The 22,555-nt window shown below is 36.0% G+C and overlaps 2 protein-coding genes across 2 annotated transcripts in view; both read left to right on the top strand.

Moving 5' to 3' along the window:
- The window catches only part of HCN1 (hyperpolarization activated cyclic nucleotide gated potassium channel 1), a 437,736-nt gene that overhangs the window by 35,229 nt on the left and 379,952 nt on the right, over positions 1 to 22,555 (top strand). Inside the window, exon 2 of the mRNA XM_050794764.1 lies at positions 19,403 to 19,826. Coding sequence (XP_050650721.1) covers positions 19,403 to 19,826 — 424 coding nt within the window. The remainder of the gene's footprint in view (positions 1 to 19,402; positions 19,827 to 22,555) is intronic.
- LOC126957198 (dnaJ homolog subfamily C member 8-like) lies at positions 7,885 to 9,411 on the top strand. The gene has a single exon (XM_050794766.1). It carries the CDS (start codon positions 7,943 to 7,945, stop codon positions 8,714 to 8,716), a length of 774 nt encoding a protein of 257 aa, XP_050650723.1. The 5' UTR covers positions 7,885 to 7,942; the 3' UTR covers positions 8,717 to 9,411.

Here is a 22,555-nt window from a genome sequence, read left to right as displayed (position 1 = left end):
GTCTATTCAGGGATTCAAATTCTTCCTGGTTTAGTCTTGGAAGAGTGTAAGTGTCCAGGAAATTATCCATTTCTTCTAGATTTTCTAGTTTATTTGCATAGAGGTGTTTATAGTATTCTCTGATGGTAGTTTGTATTTCTGTGGGGTTGGTGGTGATATCCCCTTTATCATTTTTTATTGTGTCTATTTGATTCTTCTCTCTTTTCTTCTTTATTAGTCTTGCTAGCGGTCTGCCAATTTTTTTGATCTTTTTTAAAAAACCAACTCCTGGATTCATTGATTTTTTGGAGGGTTTTATGTGTTTCTATCTCCTTCAGTTGTGCTCTGATCTTAGTTATTTCTTGCCTCCTGCTAGCTTTTGAATGTGTTTGTTCTTGCTTCTCTAGTTCTTTTAATTGTGATGTTAGAGTGTGAATTTTAGATCTTTCCTGCTTTCTCTTGTGGGCATTTAGTGCTATAAATTTCCCTCTACACACTGCTTTAAATGTGTCCCAGAGATTCTGGTATGTTGTGTCTTTGTTCTCATTGGTTTCAAAGAACATCTTTATTTCTGCCTTCATTTCGTTACGTACCTAGCAGTCATTCAGGAGCAGGTTGTTCAGTTTCCATGTAGTTGAGCGGTTTTGATTAAGTTTCTTAGTCCTGAGTTCTAGTTTGATTTTACTGTGGTCTGAGAGACAGTTTGTTATAATTTCTGTTCTTGTACATTTGCGGAGGAGTGCTTTACTTCCAATTATGTGGTCAATTTTGGAATAAGTGGGATGTGGTGCTGAGAAGAATGTATATTCTGTTGATTTGGGGTGGAGAGTTCTATAGATGTCTATTAGGTCTGCTTGCTGCAGAGATGAGTTCAATTCCTGGATATCCTTGTTAACTTTCTGTCTCGTTGATCTGTCTAATATTGACAGTGGAGTGTTGAAGTCTCCCAATATTATTGTATGGGAGTCTAAGTCTCTTTGTAAGTTTCTAAGGACTTTCTTTATGAATCTGGGTGCTCCTGTATTGGGTGCATATATATTTAGAATAGTTAGCTCTTCCTGTTGAATTGATCCCTTTACCATTATGTAATGGCCTCCTTTGTCTCTTTTGATCTTTGATGGTTTAAAGTCTGTTTTATCAGAGACTAGTATTGCAACCCCTGCTTTTTTTTTGTTCTCCATTTGCTTGGTAAATCTTCCTCCATCCCTTTATTTTGACCCTATGTGTGTCTCTGCATGTGAGATGGGTCTCCTGAATACAGCAGACTGATGGGTCTTGACTCTTTATCCAGTTTGCCTGTCTGTGTCTTTTAATGGAGCATTTAGTCCATTTACATTTAAGGGTAATATTGTTATGTGTGAACTTGATCCTGCCATTATGATCTTAACTGGTTATTTTGCTCGTTAGTTGATGCAGTTTCTTCCTAGCGTCGATGGTCTTTACATTTTGGCATGTTTTTTCAATGGCTGGTACCGGTTGTTCCTTTCCATGTTGAGTGCTTCCTTCAGGGTCCGTTGTAAGGCTGGCCTAGTGGTGACAAAATCTCTAAGCATTTGCTTATCTTCAAAGGATTTTATTTCTCCTTCACTTATGAAACTTAGTTTGTCTGGATATGAAATTCTGGGTTTAAAATCCTTTTCTTTAAAAATGTTGAATATTGGCCCCCACTCTCTTCTGGCTTGTAGAGTTTCTGCCGAGAGATCTGCTGTTAGTCTGATGGGCTTCCCTTTGTGGGTAACCCGACCTTTCTCTCTGGCTGCCCTTAAGATTTTTTCCTTCATTTCAACTTTGGTGAATCTGGCAATTATGTGTCTTGGAGTTGCTCTTCTCGAGGAGTATCTTTGAGGTGTTCTCTGTATTTCCTGGATTTGAATGTTGGCCTGCCCTACTAGGTTGGGGAGGTTCTCCTGGATGATATCCTGCAGAGTGTTTTCCAACTTGGTTCCATTTTCCCCCTCACTTTCAGGCACCCCAATCAGACGTAGATTTGGTCTTTTTACATAATCCCATACTTCTTGCAGGCTTTGTTCATTTCTTTTTCTTCTTTTTTCTTTTGGTTTCTCTTCTCGCTTCATTTCATTCATTTGATCCTCAATCGCTGATACTCTTTCTTCCAGTTGATCGAGTCGGTTACTGAAGCTTGTGCATTTGTCACATATTTCTCGTGTCATGGTTTTCATCTCTTTCAGTTTGTTTACAACCTTCTCTGCATTAATTACTCTAGCTATCAATTCTTCCACTTTTTTTTCAAGATTTTTAGTTTCTTAGTGCCTGGTATGTAATTCCTCCTTTAGCTCTGAGAAGTTTGATGGACTGAAGCCTTCTTCTCTCATCTCATCAAAGTCATTCTCCATCCAGCTTTGATCCGTTGCTAGCGATGAGCTGCGCTCCATTGCCTGGGGAGATGCGCTCTTATTTTTTGAATTTCCAGCTTTTTTACCCTGCTTTTTCCCCATCTTTGTGGTTTTATCTGCCTCTGGTCTTTGATGATAGTGACTTACTGATGGTTTTTGGTGTAGGTGTCCTTCCTGTTTGATAGTTTTCCTTCTAACAGTCAGGACCCTCAGCTGTAGGTCTGTTGGAGATTGCTTGAGGTCCACTCCAGACCCTGTTTGCCTGGGTGTCAGCAGCAGAGGCTGCAGAAGATAGAATATTGTTGAACATAGAGTGTACCTGTCTGATTCTTGCTTTGGAGGCTTCCTCTCAGGGGTGTACTCCACCCTGTGAGATGTGGGGTGTCAGACTGCCCCTAGTGGGGGATGTCTCCCAGTTAGGCTACTCAGGGTTCAGGGACCCACTTGAGCAGGCAGTCTGTCCGTTCTCAGATCTCAACCTCCGTGTTGGGAGATCCACTGCTCTCTTCAAAGCCGTCAGACAGAGTCGTTTGTGTCTGCAGAGGTTTCTGCTGCTTTTGTTGTTGTTTAGCTATGCCTTGTCCCCAGAGGTGGATTCTACAGAGACAGGCAGGTTTCCTTGAGCTGCTGTGAGCTTCACCCAGTTCGAGCTTCCCAGCAGCTTTGTTTACCTACTTAAGCCTCAGCAATGGCGGGCGACCCTCCCCCAGCCTCCCTGCTGCCTTGTGGTTAGATCACAGACTGCTGTGCTAGCAATGAGGGAGGCTCCGTGGGCATGGGACCCTCCTGGCCAGGTGTGGGATATAATCTCCTGGTGTGCCTGTTTGCTTAAAGCGCAGTATTCAGGTGGGAGTTGTCCGATTTTTCAGGTGTTGTGTGTCTCAGTTCCCCTGGCTAGGAATAGGGATTCCCTTCCCCCTTGCGCTTCCCAGGTGAGGGGATGCTTCCCCCTGCTTCACCTCTCCCTGGTCGGGCTGCAGCAGCTGACCAGCACCAATTGTCCGGCACTCCCTAGTGAGATGAACCCAGTACCTCAGTTGAGAATGCAGAAATCACCGGTCTCTCGCTCGCGCTGTGTCACTCGCGCTGGGATTTGGAGACTGGAGCTGTTCCTATTCGGTCATCTTGCTCCGCCACCCACCGAATACTAAATTGTTTTATAGCAATTGAGAACATGGCTATTGTCTGAAAAACTCCTATATTTTCGTAGTAGCTTGACAACCAAGTTGAAACATAATAAGAGAGCTCTAAAGCTTAATCACCATACTAATGTTAATTGTATTTATTCCTAAGATTTCATCAAGTTTTAATTCCGAGTATTCTAGGATGTTTGAGTTTATAACTTGCAGACATTTATATTGAGCCTAGTCATGATTTTCTTTCAATGCATGTTTTAAAATTCAGTGTAAATTTGTTAATGTCATCAGCCACTGCTAATTTTTTCCTAAACCTATAGTACATCTGACACTGTACTAGTACTTAAAACGTTTCAACTCTTTACTTTTCTTGGAACTTCTTGGAATTACAGTTTTCAGTGTGATGGGGGTTGTAAGTCTTAAGTACCTTTAGTTTTTTTTTTTAAGTCTGATATATAATTTTTACTCAAAGAATGAATAGTATAGGAAACTAATAGATTTCCCTTGGATATTTTTTTTGCAGCAAACAATTATGAGACTGGGAGCTTCTACCTACCAGGACCAGCATGGGTCTCTGGAGAGAGGTTATAGGCCAGAGAATAACCCTTGAACTCTGATCTCATGAGAAGCCACTAGGTGACCTCAGGGGCTCCTGATGTTTGAAAGTATGTCCACAAGAATTCTTACTATGTCCCTATGTGGCTTATTTCTTGAAAGCAGCTGAGGTTTGTAGGACGAGTGAGACCAGCCTGACTTCCATGGCTCTTCCTTTTACTCTTACTATTCTGATCAAACTAAGTCCTCACTTTACCTTCAAGGATGTGTGGAATATGTCATGTTTTTTCATAGCTGTAATCTAGCCAAGTTTTAGATATTTACCTTTATAAATCTTCTCTTACACATTAGGCTTTCCATTTCCTTAATCATTCCCACCCTTCCCCATTTTTTCTTTTCCAATTTGTCTGCATTTTCATGATACCGAGGTGCTCCAAACAATCAAATATTCAAGGAACAGATACATATAGACTGAGACTACGATGCAGTGTCTTTATTTATTAAAGCTGTGGTATTTATCCACTCATTTATTCAATAGATTTTTAGGGAGTTCACTGTAGTTGCAGACACTGTGTTAGATAGACAATGGTGATATAATATAATGGAAAGTAGAGATAGATGTGATCCCTGGCCATTTTACATTTAGTGTAGTTGGAGAAATAGACCTTTAAAAACAATTGTCCACATACATACAAAAATACAAAATATTTTATGTACATGAAGGAAAAGACATGATTCCGGGAATGTATTACTAGGCTACCTGACCAACTCTGAGAGTAATTTCTTCATTCAGTCTATGAATGCTTATTTGGATTTATTATGTACATATTGTGGTTGTGGCCTTTCTTTATGTGTAACAGAAGAATGACATGGTTGTTGCCTAATATAGAAGTATCAAGGGGTGGCTTATGAGAATTTATGCCCACACAAATGTTTTTGTAATCTTATATGAAGTATGAATAAATATCTTTAGGACACATTGTTATGTTTTATTCACTAGTAATTTAAACTCTAAGCAAAAACAGCATGCTAGCTAAGGAAACAGTTTTACTTCAAATCCTCCTAAACTATATTTTTATATTCCCGGTTTGCCACCCCCTCATTTTCACCTAAATAGATATTTTAGAGGCACCACTGCTTATCCTGGGATTAGATTTAACACATTCTAAGATTCATAGGCTACACAAGTTCAGCGGAAAGAGTACAATGACTGTGGCTCAGAGACCATGGGATTATACTGGAGGAGTTGGTAAGCTCAGCTGGGCATACAGAATGTCAGGAAGAGAAGTTGAGGGGAGAGTATTGCGAGTACTTACAGGTAGCGGTTCTGCAGAATACATTTTAAAAAAGAGGTGTGACAGCTGAGTAAATACGCTAGCCTGTCTAAACCTCCTTGATCAGGTTGGGGATTTGTGAGAGAAAAGGTCAGAGAAATTAGAGAGATTGGGTAGAAATGTAAATTAAGACATTTACATCAATTTTAAATTGCCAAGAGTTTTGGCACAGTTTAATTCTCATAAACATATTCTATAGGTTGATATTTCTCTTTTAATCTTTTCTGTTATTATGTGACATCATATGGGTTTTGAAATAATCACTTTTGAGTTAGTAATCTGCAAACACAACAAAATTATTATTTTAAGAATTGCTATTTTTGATGCATATATAAAATCAGTTCTTGAGTCTTTACTTTTTTTTCCCAATTATCTCTCTGTTAGCAAAAAAGTCTGAGATTTTATTTCTTCACAAGTTTTCTATTTTTCTTGTTTGCTTTTTAAGCTGTTGAAGAAACCATATACACAGCCTGCCACTTAAATTACCCAAAGGTAGAAACCATACCTTCAAAAAGTGAACCAAAATGTGCAAATTACAAAAACTTTTTCAAGAACTTAGTAAATGTATAAATAATTTAAAAATTTCCTCTCAGTTACTGGCCTACATAAAAAAGGAAGTGCAACTTCTACCTACTAATGGGATTCTGTTATCTATTGAGCAACATCATATCATCTATATGTGTATTTTCTATTGACGCAAAAAAGATTTAATAAGTACCACTAAATGATGAAGGAAAGGATGAAAGAAGATAGGACAAAAACATTTCTTGTTATACCTATGCAGAAACATACATACATGAGTTCTTTGTGGGTAATGTAGTGAATTGGAGTGGATATTCATTTGATTCATTTGTAAGTGATGGAAAATTTCTCACTATTCTAACAGTTCTGCTTAAAGTATGCTGTAGGATTGGTGTGAATTGCTCAGAGAATTAAAGAAACTCAGTCTTTACTCCTTTAATATTCCATAGCAAATGTTGCTCTGCCCACACACCCTTGATATTTGTTACAGACCTGGAAACATATGCTCCTGTTAGAATCATTTTCTTCCTTGTCACATCACCCATTCTGCTCCATGAGATAATACACAGCTGCCAGTGGGTGAAAACCTCAATGCAGTATAATATCAAATAGCATCTTTAAACATACCGTTTTAGGGAAAAGAACATATACTTATTGTCATTAATGGCATTCTTATTTATCCCTGTAGGACACTAAATATGTAGAAATGAATAGTATTTAACTTCAAAAATTTGTTGTTAAAATAAGTAGATTTGATTATTTTAGAAAATCATTTTGAAGGAAAAAGATATTATGAAATTTATAATCATAAACAGAACTTAACACTTTTTAAATTGAGATTTTATTTGATCACATTCTTGGCTGTCTTTGATCATGAGCCTACATTTTAATTTGGAAAACAAAGACTTGAAAATATATTAGGAGCAAACATTTGGGATACCCTTGGATTTATTTTATATTATAACATCTAAAGCATTAGCTGAAAAAGTAAATATGCCACTAGACCTTTTAACTTTTCATGCAATTTAATCCCTTTATCTCTACCTTGTTTCTAGTTCTCTTGATATTCTTCCTGGCAACCTACGGACTAGCACTATGTTTACGGCTTGATGAATGTTTGTGGTGTTGTCATGTACACAGAAGACTTGACCGTTCTCCTTTGTGTCTTTTAGGACTGTTCTTTATAAAGCCTAACCTAGAACTTGTACTATTTTATAAGACATTATGGATTTGTTCTTGTTTTCTTGAGGATTAGGCTGTATCTAGTTCTCTTTGGAGGAATAGTGCCAAGCCTAGGAAGCAGCACATATTTGTTGACAAATTAATATTTGTGCCATGATAAATATGCAACCCCAGGAACTCCGTAGCAAATGCTGTCTTTAAATTTCTTTAATACCAGAACTTACTTAAAAGATGACCAATTGATTTTTGGAAACTCAGAGTACCTATGGTGTGCAATTTATGAACATGTCTTAAATTCTTTTTTAGTCATATTTAACTGCTTCATATTAGGCATATTAGGTCTTCATTTTTTGGGGGGTCCTTGAGGGAAGTATTTGCATATAGTATGTGTATGCATTTCTCACAGTACTTAGAACAATACCTGCTGTGTACATATTTTTTGAAATTATTATAATGTAACTATTTGGAGAGAGTATTTGATACTACATTTGACTCTTGCTTCCCAAGTGTTTTTTGTATTTAGAACATCTGAACTGACTTTGCTCAATGCACTGGTGAGATATCTTTGTGGGCTAAGGCAGAAATAATTCAGAAATCCCTTTTGAAAGAGGAGATCTCCTAACTCCTCTGTTTAGAAGCTGTGTGCTACTATATGGGCATAAGGACAGGGGAGCTATCACTTTGAGCCTCTGGGAATGTAGGTAAACTCTCAGTGGCTTCTATATCAAAAGACATAGAGACCAAAGGCCAGACATTGAGCTGTACCTATAGCATCGTAGCCCATTCCCCTTCTCTTGTGAAAACAGTTACGTAAACTACCTGCTCAGATAGGTGACTGATAAGAATAGGTGGTGGGTCACGTGGTGGCTGGGCCGGGGAAATGGCAGCTTCAGGAGAGAGCGGGACTTCGGGCAGCGGAGGCAACACGGAGGAAGCCTTTATGACCTTCTACAGTGAGGTGAAACAAATAGAGAAAAGAGACTCGGTTCTAACATCGAAAAATCAGATTGAAAGACTGACCCGTCCTGGTTCCTCTTACTTCAATTTGAACCCATTTGAGGTTCTTCAGATAGATCCTGAAGTTACAGATGAGGAAATAAAAAAGAGGTTTCGGCAGTTATCCATCTTGGTGCATCCTTGTCAGGATTTTTGTCAAAATCAAGATGATGCTGACAGAGCACAAAAGGGTTTTGAAGCTGTGGACAAAGCTTACAAGTTGCTACTGGATCAGGAGCAAAAGAAGAGGGTCCTGGATGTAATTCAGGCAGGAAAAGAATACGTGGAACACACTGTGAAAGAGCGAAAAAAACAGTTAAAGAAGGAAGGAAAACCTATAATTGTAGAGGAGGATGATTCTGAACTGTTCAAACAAGCTGTATATAAACAGACAATGAAATTCTTTGCTGAGCTGGAAATTAAAAGGAAAGAGAGAGAAGCCAAAGAGATGCATGAAAGGAAACGACAAAAGGAAGAAGAGATTGAAGCTCAAGAAAAAGCCAAACGGGAAAGAGAGTGGCAGAAAAACTTTGAGGAAAGTCGAGATGGTCGTATGGACAGCTGGCGAAACTTCCAACCCAATACAAAGGGGAAGAAAGATAAGAAAAATCGGACCTTCCTGAGACCACCAAAAGTAAAAATGGAGCAGCGTGAGTGACCACCCAGGTCACAGGCACAGAACCTTCCCCCTGCTATCTCCCTTCCTGCTTCGAAGGACTCATTCTTTCCTCCCACTTCCACCCCAACATAGAGTAGAATTTGCTTTTTAGTCCATTCTGTTTTCAATACAATTTAATATTGATGAGAGTAATTCTTTTGTACATTGAAATGAGGGGCTTGGTTTAAAAAAAGACCTTCCCCTCTCCCTGCCCCTAGAACAACCAGGATTGGAAGGTGCCACCATTGGTACTTCCTTCTCTTCCCACAGCCTGTAACTCAGTGTTTTGTACTTCACTGAATTGTGATGGTTAGAAACTTCGTGGATAGTTTGTGGAAATCATCCGATTAAACATATTGCTTAAAATGGTGTTGCTGTGACTTCAGAGACAAGCCTGGAAGGGGCACCTTAGGAAGTCCCTTCGCTTCAGTTGCTCGCTTCTGGGTGTGCTCCCTTCGAAGGCCCAGATGAGACAGGGAACACTTGTGGGCACACAGAGCGGCATCTGATGCCCTGATGCCCTGCAGTGTTTGGCATGTGCCCCCGTCTACTGACCAATCAGTGTGGCATGAGGTCCACGCCACCCAAACCTTTCACTTTCCAAAGAGCTAGCCGTCCTCCACCCGGTACCATGTCCTAGCCTGTCTGCATTTGTTAGTGGTAATATTCTTTATGTATAATAAATTTTTATACCCCCCCCAAAAAAAGAATAGGTGGTGGAAGTATTGTCATTGCTTCTCTACTAAGTGTACGATTTTTTAAAAGACTTCTCTTAAATTCTTAAATTATTTATCTGAATATGTTGGAAAGAGTGCAAGTACAGCAATTGGTCTTGGGTTCAAAATCAACTTGCATAATTTTCTGCTTACAAGAATTTAAGAAATATCCTTAATTAGATGGTTTTGATTTTCCTCTTTTCAAACTTAGACAAGGTTGCGTACCTCTTTGGTTCTTCGAGTATCAAACAAGACCATGTCTTTAAAGTGTCTATTAGCTAATAAATATTTTATTTATTAGTTGACACTTTATTTAATATTTAATACTTTATTTCCCTAATGCTGCCTCCTTAATATTCAGTAAGATAAATTGTTCTATCTAGAAATCAGGATCATTAACACATTCCAAAGCTTCCATAAAATATGGACATTTTAAAGACTGAAGGGCACAATTACGTGTTTGATTTTGTACTGTCCATCACACCTGCAAACTGGAAAAAAAATCCCAATGATATATATGGCATTGGCAGCTTACATATTAATAAAGAGGATAAAGATTCTTTGACATCTGTAGAGTAACAAGAAACACAGGGAGGTGACTTATATTATCAGCAAGAGGAAAAATAAACTGGATGATTTGAAAATATGCAATGTGGTGGGAGGATTACAATAGCAATGAGGGAAGAATCCATCGGAAATTAAAACTCCAAACTTGAATAAACTTTAACTTAGCCATGTAATTAGACAGAAAATAATTCAATCACTATTTTCTTTTCATAATTTCACAGTGGTTGGATGAAAGTATATCAGCAAATATAAAGCTGTGTGTCACAGTCATTCAGTTGACTGTGTGACTTTTGAATGAAGACATTCAAAATAAAATATCTTCAATATGTATGTCATGGGACTCTCTTATCAGTAAGATAACCAACTGTCAATATTATTTTTGTCCTTCTTTAGAAACAGCTAAAACAAAGACCTCAGTTTACTGAATTGTATACAAGAGTGAATGGTACTTGAATACATTTTTGTTGAGAATGACATGACCACTGACAGTATTTTTGCTTTCCTTAGAGGAATAAATTGTTAAGACTTAGAAGCAGGAAATGAAATTTAAAAACCACTCAATTGTCCATCAAGTGAAAATACTTAGAAATTAAGGAGTAGTTTTAGATTAAACTTCTTGAAGAGGTCTAAATTTAAACACCGGGAGCTATTTTATACATTATTTCTAAATAATTTAAATTAAGGATTTTTTAAATGGAAAATCTACATGACATTATAAAGACAGAATGCTGCAGGATAGATGTTCTTAATACCCAGGGAGTTCTGCTCCAGTCTGCATCCTTTAATAAAAGATATAGACTTACAGAAATATAATTCATGGGTTATATTTAGGGGGGAACAGATGTTTGGATTCTGCAAAGTGAAACTTGTGGCCTTCATTTGAAATGATTTTGAGTGATACAATGTAAGTCCTGTTGAATGATATCTTTGTTCCTGTTGTCTAAAGCAAGAAGATTAAAACAGTTTAAAAACATGCATCATAATTCTACCGTTTGAGGAGAAATAAAGGCTTATACCTGATTAATTTTGAAATCATCCAGAAGAACAAATGATCATATTTATTTTTAACTGGAATTGTGTAACGCTTTTATAAACCCGCATTAACACAGATACTAATTTGGAATTTGATCATTGGGAAATCAGCAGTATGTATACCATTTGCTAGGCAATTTAAAGATGATTGGCATTTAATTTGGCTAGAAATAAGGGCTAAAGCAGTATTTTTGGAGACTATTTATTAAGCAGTCTTTATCAAATTATTGTTGACATCATATTATGGCAGAGTATTCATTGTTCAGTAGTAGATGTGCTAAGATGCTGAAAATCACGTAGAGAAATTAGGATAGGCATTTGGGACAAGAGGAGATCAACTCCAACTGGGATGGAGATCAGTTGAAAGGGAGTTCTGTGAAGGAACTGGAATTTATTCGACTGTTGAAGTAATATCAGGCAATGTAGAGGTTGAGTTTGGGTTTAGGAAAAGGAAATCCCAGTTGTCATTTTGGGGTGGGGGATGGCAAAGATGATGACTCTGAAAAAGGGTCTTTTAAATTTAGCTTGGGACTTTGTATGTGAAAAAATGCAAGATACCGAATTGGGACATACTTAAGAGGATTTTAATGGTTACATTTCATTTTGTAAGCAATAGGAAATTCTAGTGGATATAAATAGGAGGCAATTTACTAGGGCAGATAGAAACAGGAAAATTACAAAACATAATGATATAAGAACTCCATCCAGGATGATGACAATGGAACAAAATGAAAAGCTGAATTTGAAAACTTGTATTAGGGGAGATATAGAGCTGGGCAGGTAATCAAATGCCAGAGCTGGGCAGAGAGAGGAGTCAGGGACAATTCTGAAGTTTTATGCATAGTGGATGGATGAAAGAAAAAAAGCTATATTATAATGAACAGAAATAAAAATATCAGGTGAATTATTTTGAGACTAAAAGATTAATTAGTCTAAATTTAAGTCTAGTGGGATGACTGTTCTATCGGGAAATTTGGAAGCCACTAACTATACAATGCCTAACTTCATCATAGAGGTTAAAGCCAGTGATCGATTTGAAAACCATTTACATTAACATATTAGTTAAACATGTGCAAGTTGGTGAACATGAAGGAGGGAGTGAATAGAAGGAAGAAGTTAAGTAGAATTGAGTCATGTAGAATGCCCGCATTGTTAATGTGTAGGAGTCAGATAAGAATTGAGAAAAATGAATTCATGCTAATACAGAAATATGAGTGAGGAATTATTATAATGTAGAATCATAGAAATCAAAAATTTGAGAGAGTTTCAAGTAGGAGAGGTGAGCAGCTATAGTTGTAAAATTCCACAAAGAAGAGTATGTGAAGCAATATAAGATTTTTAATATTGACAAAAGGTTAACACACAATAAAAAATACAGTTTCAGGAGAAGGGGGAAATAGACAAAACATGTTTACTTTTGCTTGGATTGGTACACAACTTAATACTTTCATAGGTTTTAAATTTCTATTTCATTAGCTTAATTTAATAAACCATTTTCATGAGTAACTAAAACAATGCACCACCCACACATCTCATGTTCTCATTGGATAAATTGCTAGTTTATTGGAAGGCATCTAAATGCCTTTAGATATAGTCTAACTTTTTTTATTCATAACTTAGGCTGAACTTTCCCTTAAATAGGATCATTTTGCAAGGGTTTACTATGTTAAGAAAGTGAGCATATTTCCATTCCAAATTGCCTATGTTTGAGTTGTCTGTATTTTCAAAATATATTTTCTTCCCTCCCTCCATGGATAATAAATCTGTCCTTGTGAGACATCAAGGCATTAGACCAAGTAGCAGACCTGGCCAATGAAACTTTTTTGCAAAGTTTCTAAATACCTATCTTTTACAAAATATCTATCCCAGTGTGAATCTTAGTATTAAGAGGACTGGGAAGAGGACCTTGCATTTAAGAGAAGGTACTTTATGCTAGTTTTCAAAACATGTGTACCCAATCATCAGGCTATTAGATTTTAAACATTGAATCAGTTTTAAATAAAATTTGGGACATTATTTGGAGGACTATTGTTGTTATAAAAATTAAATCCAACTGGGTATTTATTTGCTTATTTATTTATTTATGCAGATTGATAAGTTGTTACAAACATGTGCTCAATTCATGTTTCATATTTATAAAATAATTGATATCAAGAGGCCATTCTTCTAAATACAATGGTCCAAACTGTTTTACTGCAGCTAATGATGTTTATTAATCTCTCAGAGTACCACTAATTTTCAAACCCATGACAGTTCACAGAAGCAGCACACTATGGCTGTATATCAGCCAAAGAAGTGCTATATTTCATGAGAAGTTATCAAAAGTGTTTATCTTTTGGGAATTCTATTTCTTTCTTTTAGAAGTGAATCTTAAGTGTGAGTTGATGGGACAGGTTTATGACATCATTTGACTTTGACTTTGTAGATAAAATAGGAGCGTCTGTAAATCTGGTACCATGTCAGGAAATTAACTGGAAATCTTTTTATTAGATTCTGCTTAATGACAAATATTTATTTCTTCACAGAGAAGGGAGAAAAGAATTTTTCATTCAATATTTAGAGAGAATATTGTAAATACAAGCACCTTTAGTAGTAGTAAAATATGGTGATTATTTAAATCTCATTAAAGCTTTAGGTTAGAAATGTCTGACATCAGGCTGTTTCAAGTAGAGCAGATAATGTAAGCAACTGGGGCTGGGGAACCTTAAGAAGAGTGGGAAGTTCTTGTTAGGAAAAAGGAGGAGTTCTCCTTATCACAAGCCTTAGAGGGCTGCATGTGGGTAGAGAAAAAAATGTATGACTGAATTTGAAATTCTTCTTGATTTAATATCATGGACTAATCTTTACAATGCCACTTTCTCTCTTCTAAAAATCTGTAGGGAGTGTATCACGCTACATAAAAAATAAGTGGCCTATGAAAATTATTTTATTAGTAGTTAATAATTATACTTGTTAGTGATAATATATTATTTTATTTAGCTTGTTTTGTATATTTCCAGTAAAAAAGGTAAAATAGTTACCTAGATTATGACTTTGCTGTACTTATCATTAGTTTTCCAGTGAGTGTCCTCTCTGCTTTGCTGGTATTTCAGAGAAAGGAAGTTTCTACATAACAGTTTCTTTCTCCACTCCCTTCAGTTGATGGGGATTTATTATAAGGAAGGAGAAATAAGTAAAGAGTAGTATCATTGTTGATGTCAGGCTTTGCGGAGAACTGGCACCTTATTCAGGATACCACAGAGATTCCAGTGTAAGATAGAGCTCTGAAGCTATCATTTTTGGGTCATGGCTTCTCTTCATACAGGTTCTATATGCTACACTTTGCATACACTATTTCTTGTAGTCCTCACACAGAGTAACTCTAAGGGTAGTAGACAAAATGGAAGTTTATGGCAACTAAATATCTTGCTCCAAATCATCCAGTTCGTGAAGCTAGGATTTTAACTCTGGTCTGCCCTCAAAGTCCATCCAAGTTCTTTTACAAATATCTGGGACAGGATGAACATGTAGGGGACTACGTGCTCACAAACCAGACGTTCCCGGTAAGTCCTGCTCTTGCAAACGAAGCAGGGTGTTCCCGATAAGTCCTGCTCTTGCAAATGAAGCAGGGCGTTCCTTCCCTGCAAACAGGGAGGACAAAGGAGCCAGCTGCAAACAGCAGACCCTGGGGGCTTGTTTATGTGTAAACATCTTGAAAATCCAGAAAGTCAGGGAAAGGTCAGAAAAACAAATGTGTCTTGTGACTTGGCAACATTCCACAAATGACTGTATAAAATAAAGGAGAGTGTGCCATTCGGGGCGGCCGCCATGTTTGTCTTGTCTTGTGTTGTCTTGTGTGTTCATTCCTTTGTTTAGGAAACACGCGGACCCCAACAGAACAGAAGTAGATAGATTATATGATATGTAAAATTGTCTCAAATACACAACTCTTTTTTTTTTTTTTTAGATATCTAACCTAAGAGCATATTTCTAACCTGTTTCCTATTTTATTTATTTTAATGTATTCTGTTGTAAAAATGAAAATCCTCAATAAGTAAAATCCAGATCTATATGCAGGACAAATTAAGAAATCATTGTTTACTTTGTTAATGGCTCTTTGGCTTATTATAAAAGGTTTTCTTTAAATATCCCGCATTAAAGTGTATGTTTTCATTAAAAATCCAATTAATAAATATTCTTAATTTGCTGTCTTAGATGCTATCTGTCTTATAGCAGAAAATAAATAGAAGAGAAGAAACAGTTTTGAATTTTAAATAACTTAAATCAGTAATGATGGAAAAAACACATACAAATAAAAAATAAATTAGGAAGCATGTTGAAAATATATGCTGCTCTGGAGGTTGTAAAAAAAAAAAAACTAACAAATGAGGGGAAAGAAGGATGAATAAAAAAAGCACATGTGATTTTTAGGGCAGTGAAACTACTCATATGTATACATGTCACTATGTATTTGCCCAAACCATAGAATGTACACCAACAGTGAATCCTAACATAAACTGTGGGCTCTGGGTGATAATAAGGTATCAGTGTAAGTTCATCATTTGTAACAATTTTTTTTATGGTGGGGGATGTTGATATTGGGGAGGGACTATACATGTCTAGGGGCAGGGGCTATATGAGAAATCTCTGTACACTCAGCTCAAGTTTTCCATGAACCTAAAACTATTCTGAAAATAAAGTCTACTAAAACAAAATAATAATAATAAAAAAACTCACAAAAAATCTAAGAAACTCATTGCCAGAATAGGATTTGAGGGAGAAGTAGAATGCTGTTAGGTAGAAAGATAGCTGGGATGGAAGTAATCATATCTCCTGTATGTGTACCCAGATAGGCATGAGGGCAAAGCATGAGCAAGTGCCCTCTTGCCTGAGATATGGGATGTTTGTCCTCAATTTTTAAAAGAGGGGGCTGGAAAGGCAGGAGGAGGTGATATCACGGAGTGCTTTGACAAACAGACTAAGTTGTTTTCATTTAATTGAGAGAGTCATTGCTGTTTGTTGACCTAGCAAATTGATTGTTAGGTAAGTTGCTTCGGGAGTGGTGAGACTTGATTAGAAAGAATAGACAGGAGACTCATGAGGAATTTTAAGTGAAAGGTGGCTCTGCCCAGACCTGAGAAATAATAATGGGAATGGAAGGAGGTGAGAGATAGGAAAGATGATATGGTAATAAAATGTGCAATACATAGAAACTGAGAGTTAAGGAAAAGAAGGAGCTTGGGTATCTCAGACAAATTTTGAGAGTAAAGAGCTAGAAAGAAAGACTCATGGGCAATTAGGTAAGAGATTTTCATGAAGTCAATTTTTAAGAACCCATTTTTTTGTTTTAAAGAAGGTATATTGATTGCACTTCCAGAATAGGTGATGATTGTAATTTTTTTGTTACCTAAGGAATGAATCCATGCTAACTAAAGACAATATTATGTAAGCATATAAAAGCACCTGTGGTTTTGTCTGCAAAATAGAGTCAATGTTACTTTAAAACGATATTATAGGGTTTAACCTACTGGTATTGAGATACCTAATGGCTTCAGACTATATTAAGTATTGCTAGCAAAAAGCTATAGTGTGGTAAGCATTATTACTGTAATGAAGAATGAATGGTGCTTTCTTTTCATCTCTATTGCTCTGAAGGATGAGATATTAGTTTTCCTTCAAAAAAAAAAAAAGGCTTCTATCTTAATCACAGAAATGCAAAGATGTCTGTAGAAATGAGTATTTTTCATTAGATTGCTGGGTGCTTCCCACAAAATTGAATTTTTTGTGGTAAGTGAGGAAGGGTAAATGGGTACTGACTAGGCCACTGGCATTGTTTGTTACAATTATATGCCAGGCTCTGGGATTAGCATATATCGTTTCATTTAATCTGTAAAACCCTGTATATTTGGTTCTATCATAATCTTCATTGAACAGATTAGAAAATGTAAAATAAAAGAATTTAATTGACTTGTCTCTAAATAAAATAGCTGGTAAGACTTTCTGAATGACCACAGCTGCAGTGGGAATCGTAAAGTGCAAATGGATGAATACAACATACATTTAGGTGTGAGAACTAAACAGCCTTGGTGATCGATTGGATATGGGTTTGAGTAGATTTAGGGCCAGGAGTTATTTAGGATGGCTCCATGGTTTCTGGCTTGCAAATCACATATAGAGTTGTTCCATTCCCTGAGATAGGGTATATGTGAGGAATATATGTGGGAGAGGAGATTATGAGTTTGAGCTTAGGCATGCTGTTTGAGATGAGTGTGAGATATGCCAGGAAAGAGATTTAACAGGCTGCTGATTATGAGGATTAGGAGGCTTAGAAGATAGGAATGGATTGACGATAAAGCTTTTGGGGTCATCAGTTACAAATTAATTATTAAAGGCATGGATGGGTGTATAATATTTCTCAAGGACAATGTGTAGAATAGAAGATAAAATGGCTATATGTGACACCCAGGGGAACAACGGCCTTGAAGGGGAGGGCAGAGAGAGAAACTTACAGAAGGGACTTGATAGGAGTGCCCAGAAGTGAAAAATCCTCAGGATACACACAGTTTCATTTTAGAGTTTAGTGATGCTATTTCTTTGTGAAATAGCTGTTACAAGATTGCTCCTCCTCTGCATCTCTCCTCTGTCCTTATTGTGTTGATGGTACATTTTGCATTTCCATTGTGAGAAGACGATACAAAACCATTTCGTTTAAACTGCCAGTGCATGTTGTATGACTGACATGGGTATTTGTATACTTGTTTCAAAAATTATAGGCAAGTTTTGGCAGAAATATTGATGAAATCTTCAAAATGACAAACGCTTATCCTTTACAACATCCTGAGGCTGGAGACAGGGGAGATAGGGCCTATTATAGTTTTTTCTTCAACTACAACTTTTATTTCAGGAGTCATTCATAATTACAGATGATAGTAACTTTGAAAGGTGTATACACATGTATACCTCACCAAAATGTAACTCAAATAGTCTAAGTAGGAGTATTCATGTAAAACAAAAGTATCTTGGTGAACAGACATTTTTTTATCATGGAAGTTTATATTGTTTACACAAAACTGCTCAAATAACATACCTATGACTAGGAAAAAATAACTTATGTTTCTGGAGACATTTCATGATTATACAGTTGTGTTAGCTTTTTTTTTTTCATTTTTACAAGTATACACTGTAACAACTATAAATATTTGATTAACAGGAGTGTCAACAGACTGAAAGAACCCTTATAAAAATAACACTATAGTTATGCCAGATGAATTTAGTTGAGCTATATAAACCAGGAATGAAGTTCTCTCTCAATTTTAATATTTCTCTCAATTTTAATTTTAATATTAAAATTTAAATTTTAAATTTTCTGGTTTTTCTCTCAATTTTAATATTCTTATCTCAAAAGAATATTTCAAAAGGTACCTAGTAGTCATAGGCATGTTCAGAATTAAATTAGAAATGTTAAAGATTTTTTTTTAGCTGGGCATGGTGGCATGCCTGTAATGCCAGCTACTCGGGAGGCTGAAGCAGAAGGAGAATCACTTGAACTCGGGAGGTGGAGGTTTGAGTGAGCTGAGATCATGCCATTGCACTCCAGCCTGGGCAACAGGAGTGAAACTGTGTTTCAAAAACAAACAAACAAACAAACAAAAAAAGAATTTTTTTGGAAAAGTAGTGACAATATATTTAAAGTAGTTGTTCAATAAAGTAGTAATAAAAACGCAAATTTTATGTAGATTCTAGTTTCAAATATGGAGTAGAACCTGTTCAGTTCTTAGCATCAGACCAAAATTAGTTTTCTTATTTCAAGCAAAAGAAGAATAAAGCATAAAATATTTGGAGTACTGCAAAACTCCAGGGTATTCTAGATTCCATGGCAAACCTAATCTGTATTCCTTGAGATAAATTTGCAGTACTAAAATTTTTAGAGTATCCTATTTATTTCTGTTTTTTTTTTTTTTCTAATCTATGATTGGTAAATTGACCATCTAAAATAATTCAAAACATCTTCAAAGAGCCTTCCCAAAGGCTTTCTTACATATCTTCTAATCTTATACTTCTTTGTAGTTTCTGTCTATATTTTGTATTAATTATAAGGCAGGTTGCTTTTTTGCCTTTTTACTAAATAAATATGTTCTTGATTTTATTTGTATAATTCTTCATATCACATAATTTTTAGAATTTCATAATCATAATGCCTTGGTTTAAGAATATATTAATTTTACTTAGATTTAAACATATAGCCATTTAAGGAATTATTTTTTTTTTAAATAAAACCATTTCTTTGTTCTTTTACTTGTTGATCTCACTATATGTCAGCAATAAATTTTCATGGGGGGGATAGGCTCGTTGTTTTCTACATCTTAAAATCTGATTTTTTTATTTGTTGTAGGTTTTATTGGGATTTAATAATGCTTATAATGATGGTTGGAAATCTAGTCATCATACCAGTTGGAATCACATTCTTTACAGAGCAAACAACAACACCATGGATTATTTTCAATGTGGCATCAGATACAGTTTTCCTACTGGACCTGATCATGAATTTTAGGACTGGAACTGTCAACGAAGACAGTTCTGAAATCATCCTGGACCCCAAAGTGATCAAGATGAATTATTTAAAAAGCTGGTTTGTGGTTGACTTCATCTCATCCATCCCAGTGGATTATATCTTTCTTATTGTAGAAAAAGGAATGGATTCAGAAGTTTACAAGACAGCCAGGGCACTTCGCATTGTGAGGTTTACAAAAATTCTCAGTCTCTTGCGTTTATTACGACTTTCAAGGTTAATTAGATACATACATCAGTGGGAAGAGGTAAGATGCATCTTTTTCTTTTTTAAAATCTATATCAGAAAATTGTTAATTATGGCTGTTTTACAATGAACAATTACTGTGCTATGCGTAATGAGTTTTATGAAATTCAAGTAGAAAAATGTATTTGACTCCTCTTTTCCATGCATAAGTGATATATTGTATTCATAAAATACATGATCAAATAATGGATTTGAATGAACTAAAAAAGTAGCGATCATTTTATGCCAATTTATTATATTTTAAAATAAATACACTTTAATCAACAATTATTATCCTGATCAATACAGCCCCTCTCCCACTTTGGTTTTTTTAAAACCTAATATAAATACATCAAGTACCGTCTTTTTTTTTTTTTTGAGACGAAGTCTCGCTCTGTCGCCCAGGCTGGATCTCCGCTCACTGCAAGCTCCGCCGCCGCCCGGGTTCACACCATTCTCCTGCCTCAGCCTCCAGAGAAGCTGGGACTACAGGCGCCCGCCACCACACCTGGCTAATTTTTTTTTTTTTGTATTTTTAGTAGAGATGGGGTTTCACCGTGTTTGCCAGGATGGTCTCGATCTCCTGACCTCGTGATCTGCCCACCTCCGCCTCCCAAAGTGCTGGGATTACAGGCGTGAGCCACCGCGCCCGGCCTGGTACCGTCTTTGATAAAGATGTGTAGGGTCTGATTGCTAATCTGGCACATCATTAGCTCTATGAGATAGTGTGGTTTTTGTCTCCTCTAATATTGAAGTTTCATTGAATTCATGCTGGGGTAAAAGAGATTGTTTCTTTATTTCCAAGTTATATATATAATGGCTTTGATTTTAGCGTATTAATTTTGCTCATTGTTATACCTTGCCTATAGTAACTTATTATAATTTCTCCCTATTAGTTCATTTCATAATACTAAAAAAGAACATATTCAAGAGGGACGTTAGTACATAGAAAACACAAAGAGTATAGTGAATAAATGGAGTGAATCTGACCAATCATGGCCCATATTTTGCTGAATAGGGCATATGTTGTTGTTAGACAGTGGGTGAGACCTGAGAGGACTCAGCCGACTGGAGTTTCCAAAGATCTGACTTAAACCATCATCAAGAAAAGGAGTTTATATCCCTGTCTTCAAAGTATGCATATTAACCATTTTGACTTCCTTTTCTTCCTAAGTCTTTTTCTATTAATTATAACCTGAATTTTATTGTCTGCATAAACATAAGAGTCCAAAAGACTTACAGAATACCTAAACCAACACTAATGAGAGTCATATGAAGTCATATACTGGCTATAGATTATTGCTTTGGCCCCTGCAGAAATACTTTTTAGCATTTTTAAGATAAATTATGCTTTTAAATATGTCATAAAATGGAAGTTCTGTTTGATTTCTGTGAGGCGGTAGCAGTGTTTTTGTATGTGCTTGACAGTGACATTTTGGTTCACAGGATTTCAGGAAATGACATGCAATAATAAAACACTGCATAACGCACTGATAAAAAGGCATAAAAATGGATCATTCTTAAAATATAGATATGGGATATATTTAAAATCAAATGAAGCACATTTGAGAAATCAGATTCATCTTGTAATTTTTCTCTACATAGCACATTCCATCTAAAATGGAAGAAATGTTCAGTTCTCAAAGCTTTTTAATGCTAATTTGAGATTAATACCAAACCAAGATGATTCTTGCTAGTAATTGCAATATTTATTGAAGGCTTATTACATGTCAACTAGTATGTTTGGTTCTTTACATATATTAGCTCACTGAATTTTCCTAACAACACAGTGATGTAAATATAATTATTGTCATCATTTTACAGATGAGAACAATTAAATACAATAAGGTAACTTGTCCAGATTCATAGAACTAGTAAGAAGTGGAGCTGGGATTCCAAACTTGGCAATCAGACTTACGAGCCAGTGTTCTTAACTGCAAAACTATATCGGTTCTTACTATGACATATACTGCTTTAGTTATAAATATCTTAATATTCTACCATTTTATAGACTGTCTAAGAAATTATAGGGAACTTTTCTTAAATAAGACTGTGGGCCATGCAATGCAACAGAGTTGAATAGTACCTCTTGAAACAAGGCCACAGAAAAATATTTTAACAAATATCCTGTGAGAGGAAAGTCACTGATATAAATATCCAGTCAATTAAAAATACAGTAGCAATGTGACTATTTTTAATATCTTGTGGTTTTAGCCCAGTTACTAGAGAATGGCAGCAGGATAAACAGATGGCATCCTATCACATAAAATGGCAGGCTATGTGGTCATGGAAGAGTATACTCCTTAACACCAATGTCCTTTGGCTTCTGGCAGTAATCACAGGCACCTAGATCTGTGTAACATGATGTGTTTTAAAGATGCCGTGATAAAATTTAGGAACACCAGCTCACTGCTATCATTATTGTAAAATGCAATTTAATATGCACTTACAGACATTTGGTAACCAAGCACATTCAGGCTAGAGTTGTGACTTGGCAACATGTTTCTTATAAATAAATGAGCTTGGTAATAAATGAACCATAAGCCCATTTAGGTGAAGAATGTTTTCTTGATTATATGATACCCCATACAATATCATATATCTTGGGTATTTAATGCCCGTTAGTAATCCTGTTCAACAGGGAAGAAACAGAGTCATAATCCAGAATGTAATACAAATTCATCTTTCCATCACCTACATGTTTCTAACCATAATCACCAAGAAATTTGAATGATTCCAAAACTGGAAATC

This window comes from Macaca thibetana, chromosome 6 (genome assembly GCF_024542745.1).
Source record: "Macaca thibetana thibetana isolate TM-01 chromosome 6, ASM2454274v1, whole genome shotgun sequence".
NCBI classification, from domain to species: domain Eukaryota; kingdom Metazoa; phylum Chordata; class Mammalia; order Primates; family Cercopithecidae; genus Macaca; species Macaca thibetana.
The sequence above is the reverse complement of the archived record's forward strand: the minus strand, read 5'-3'. Positions and strand labels throughout refer to the sequence as shown.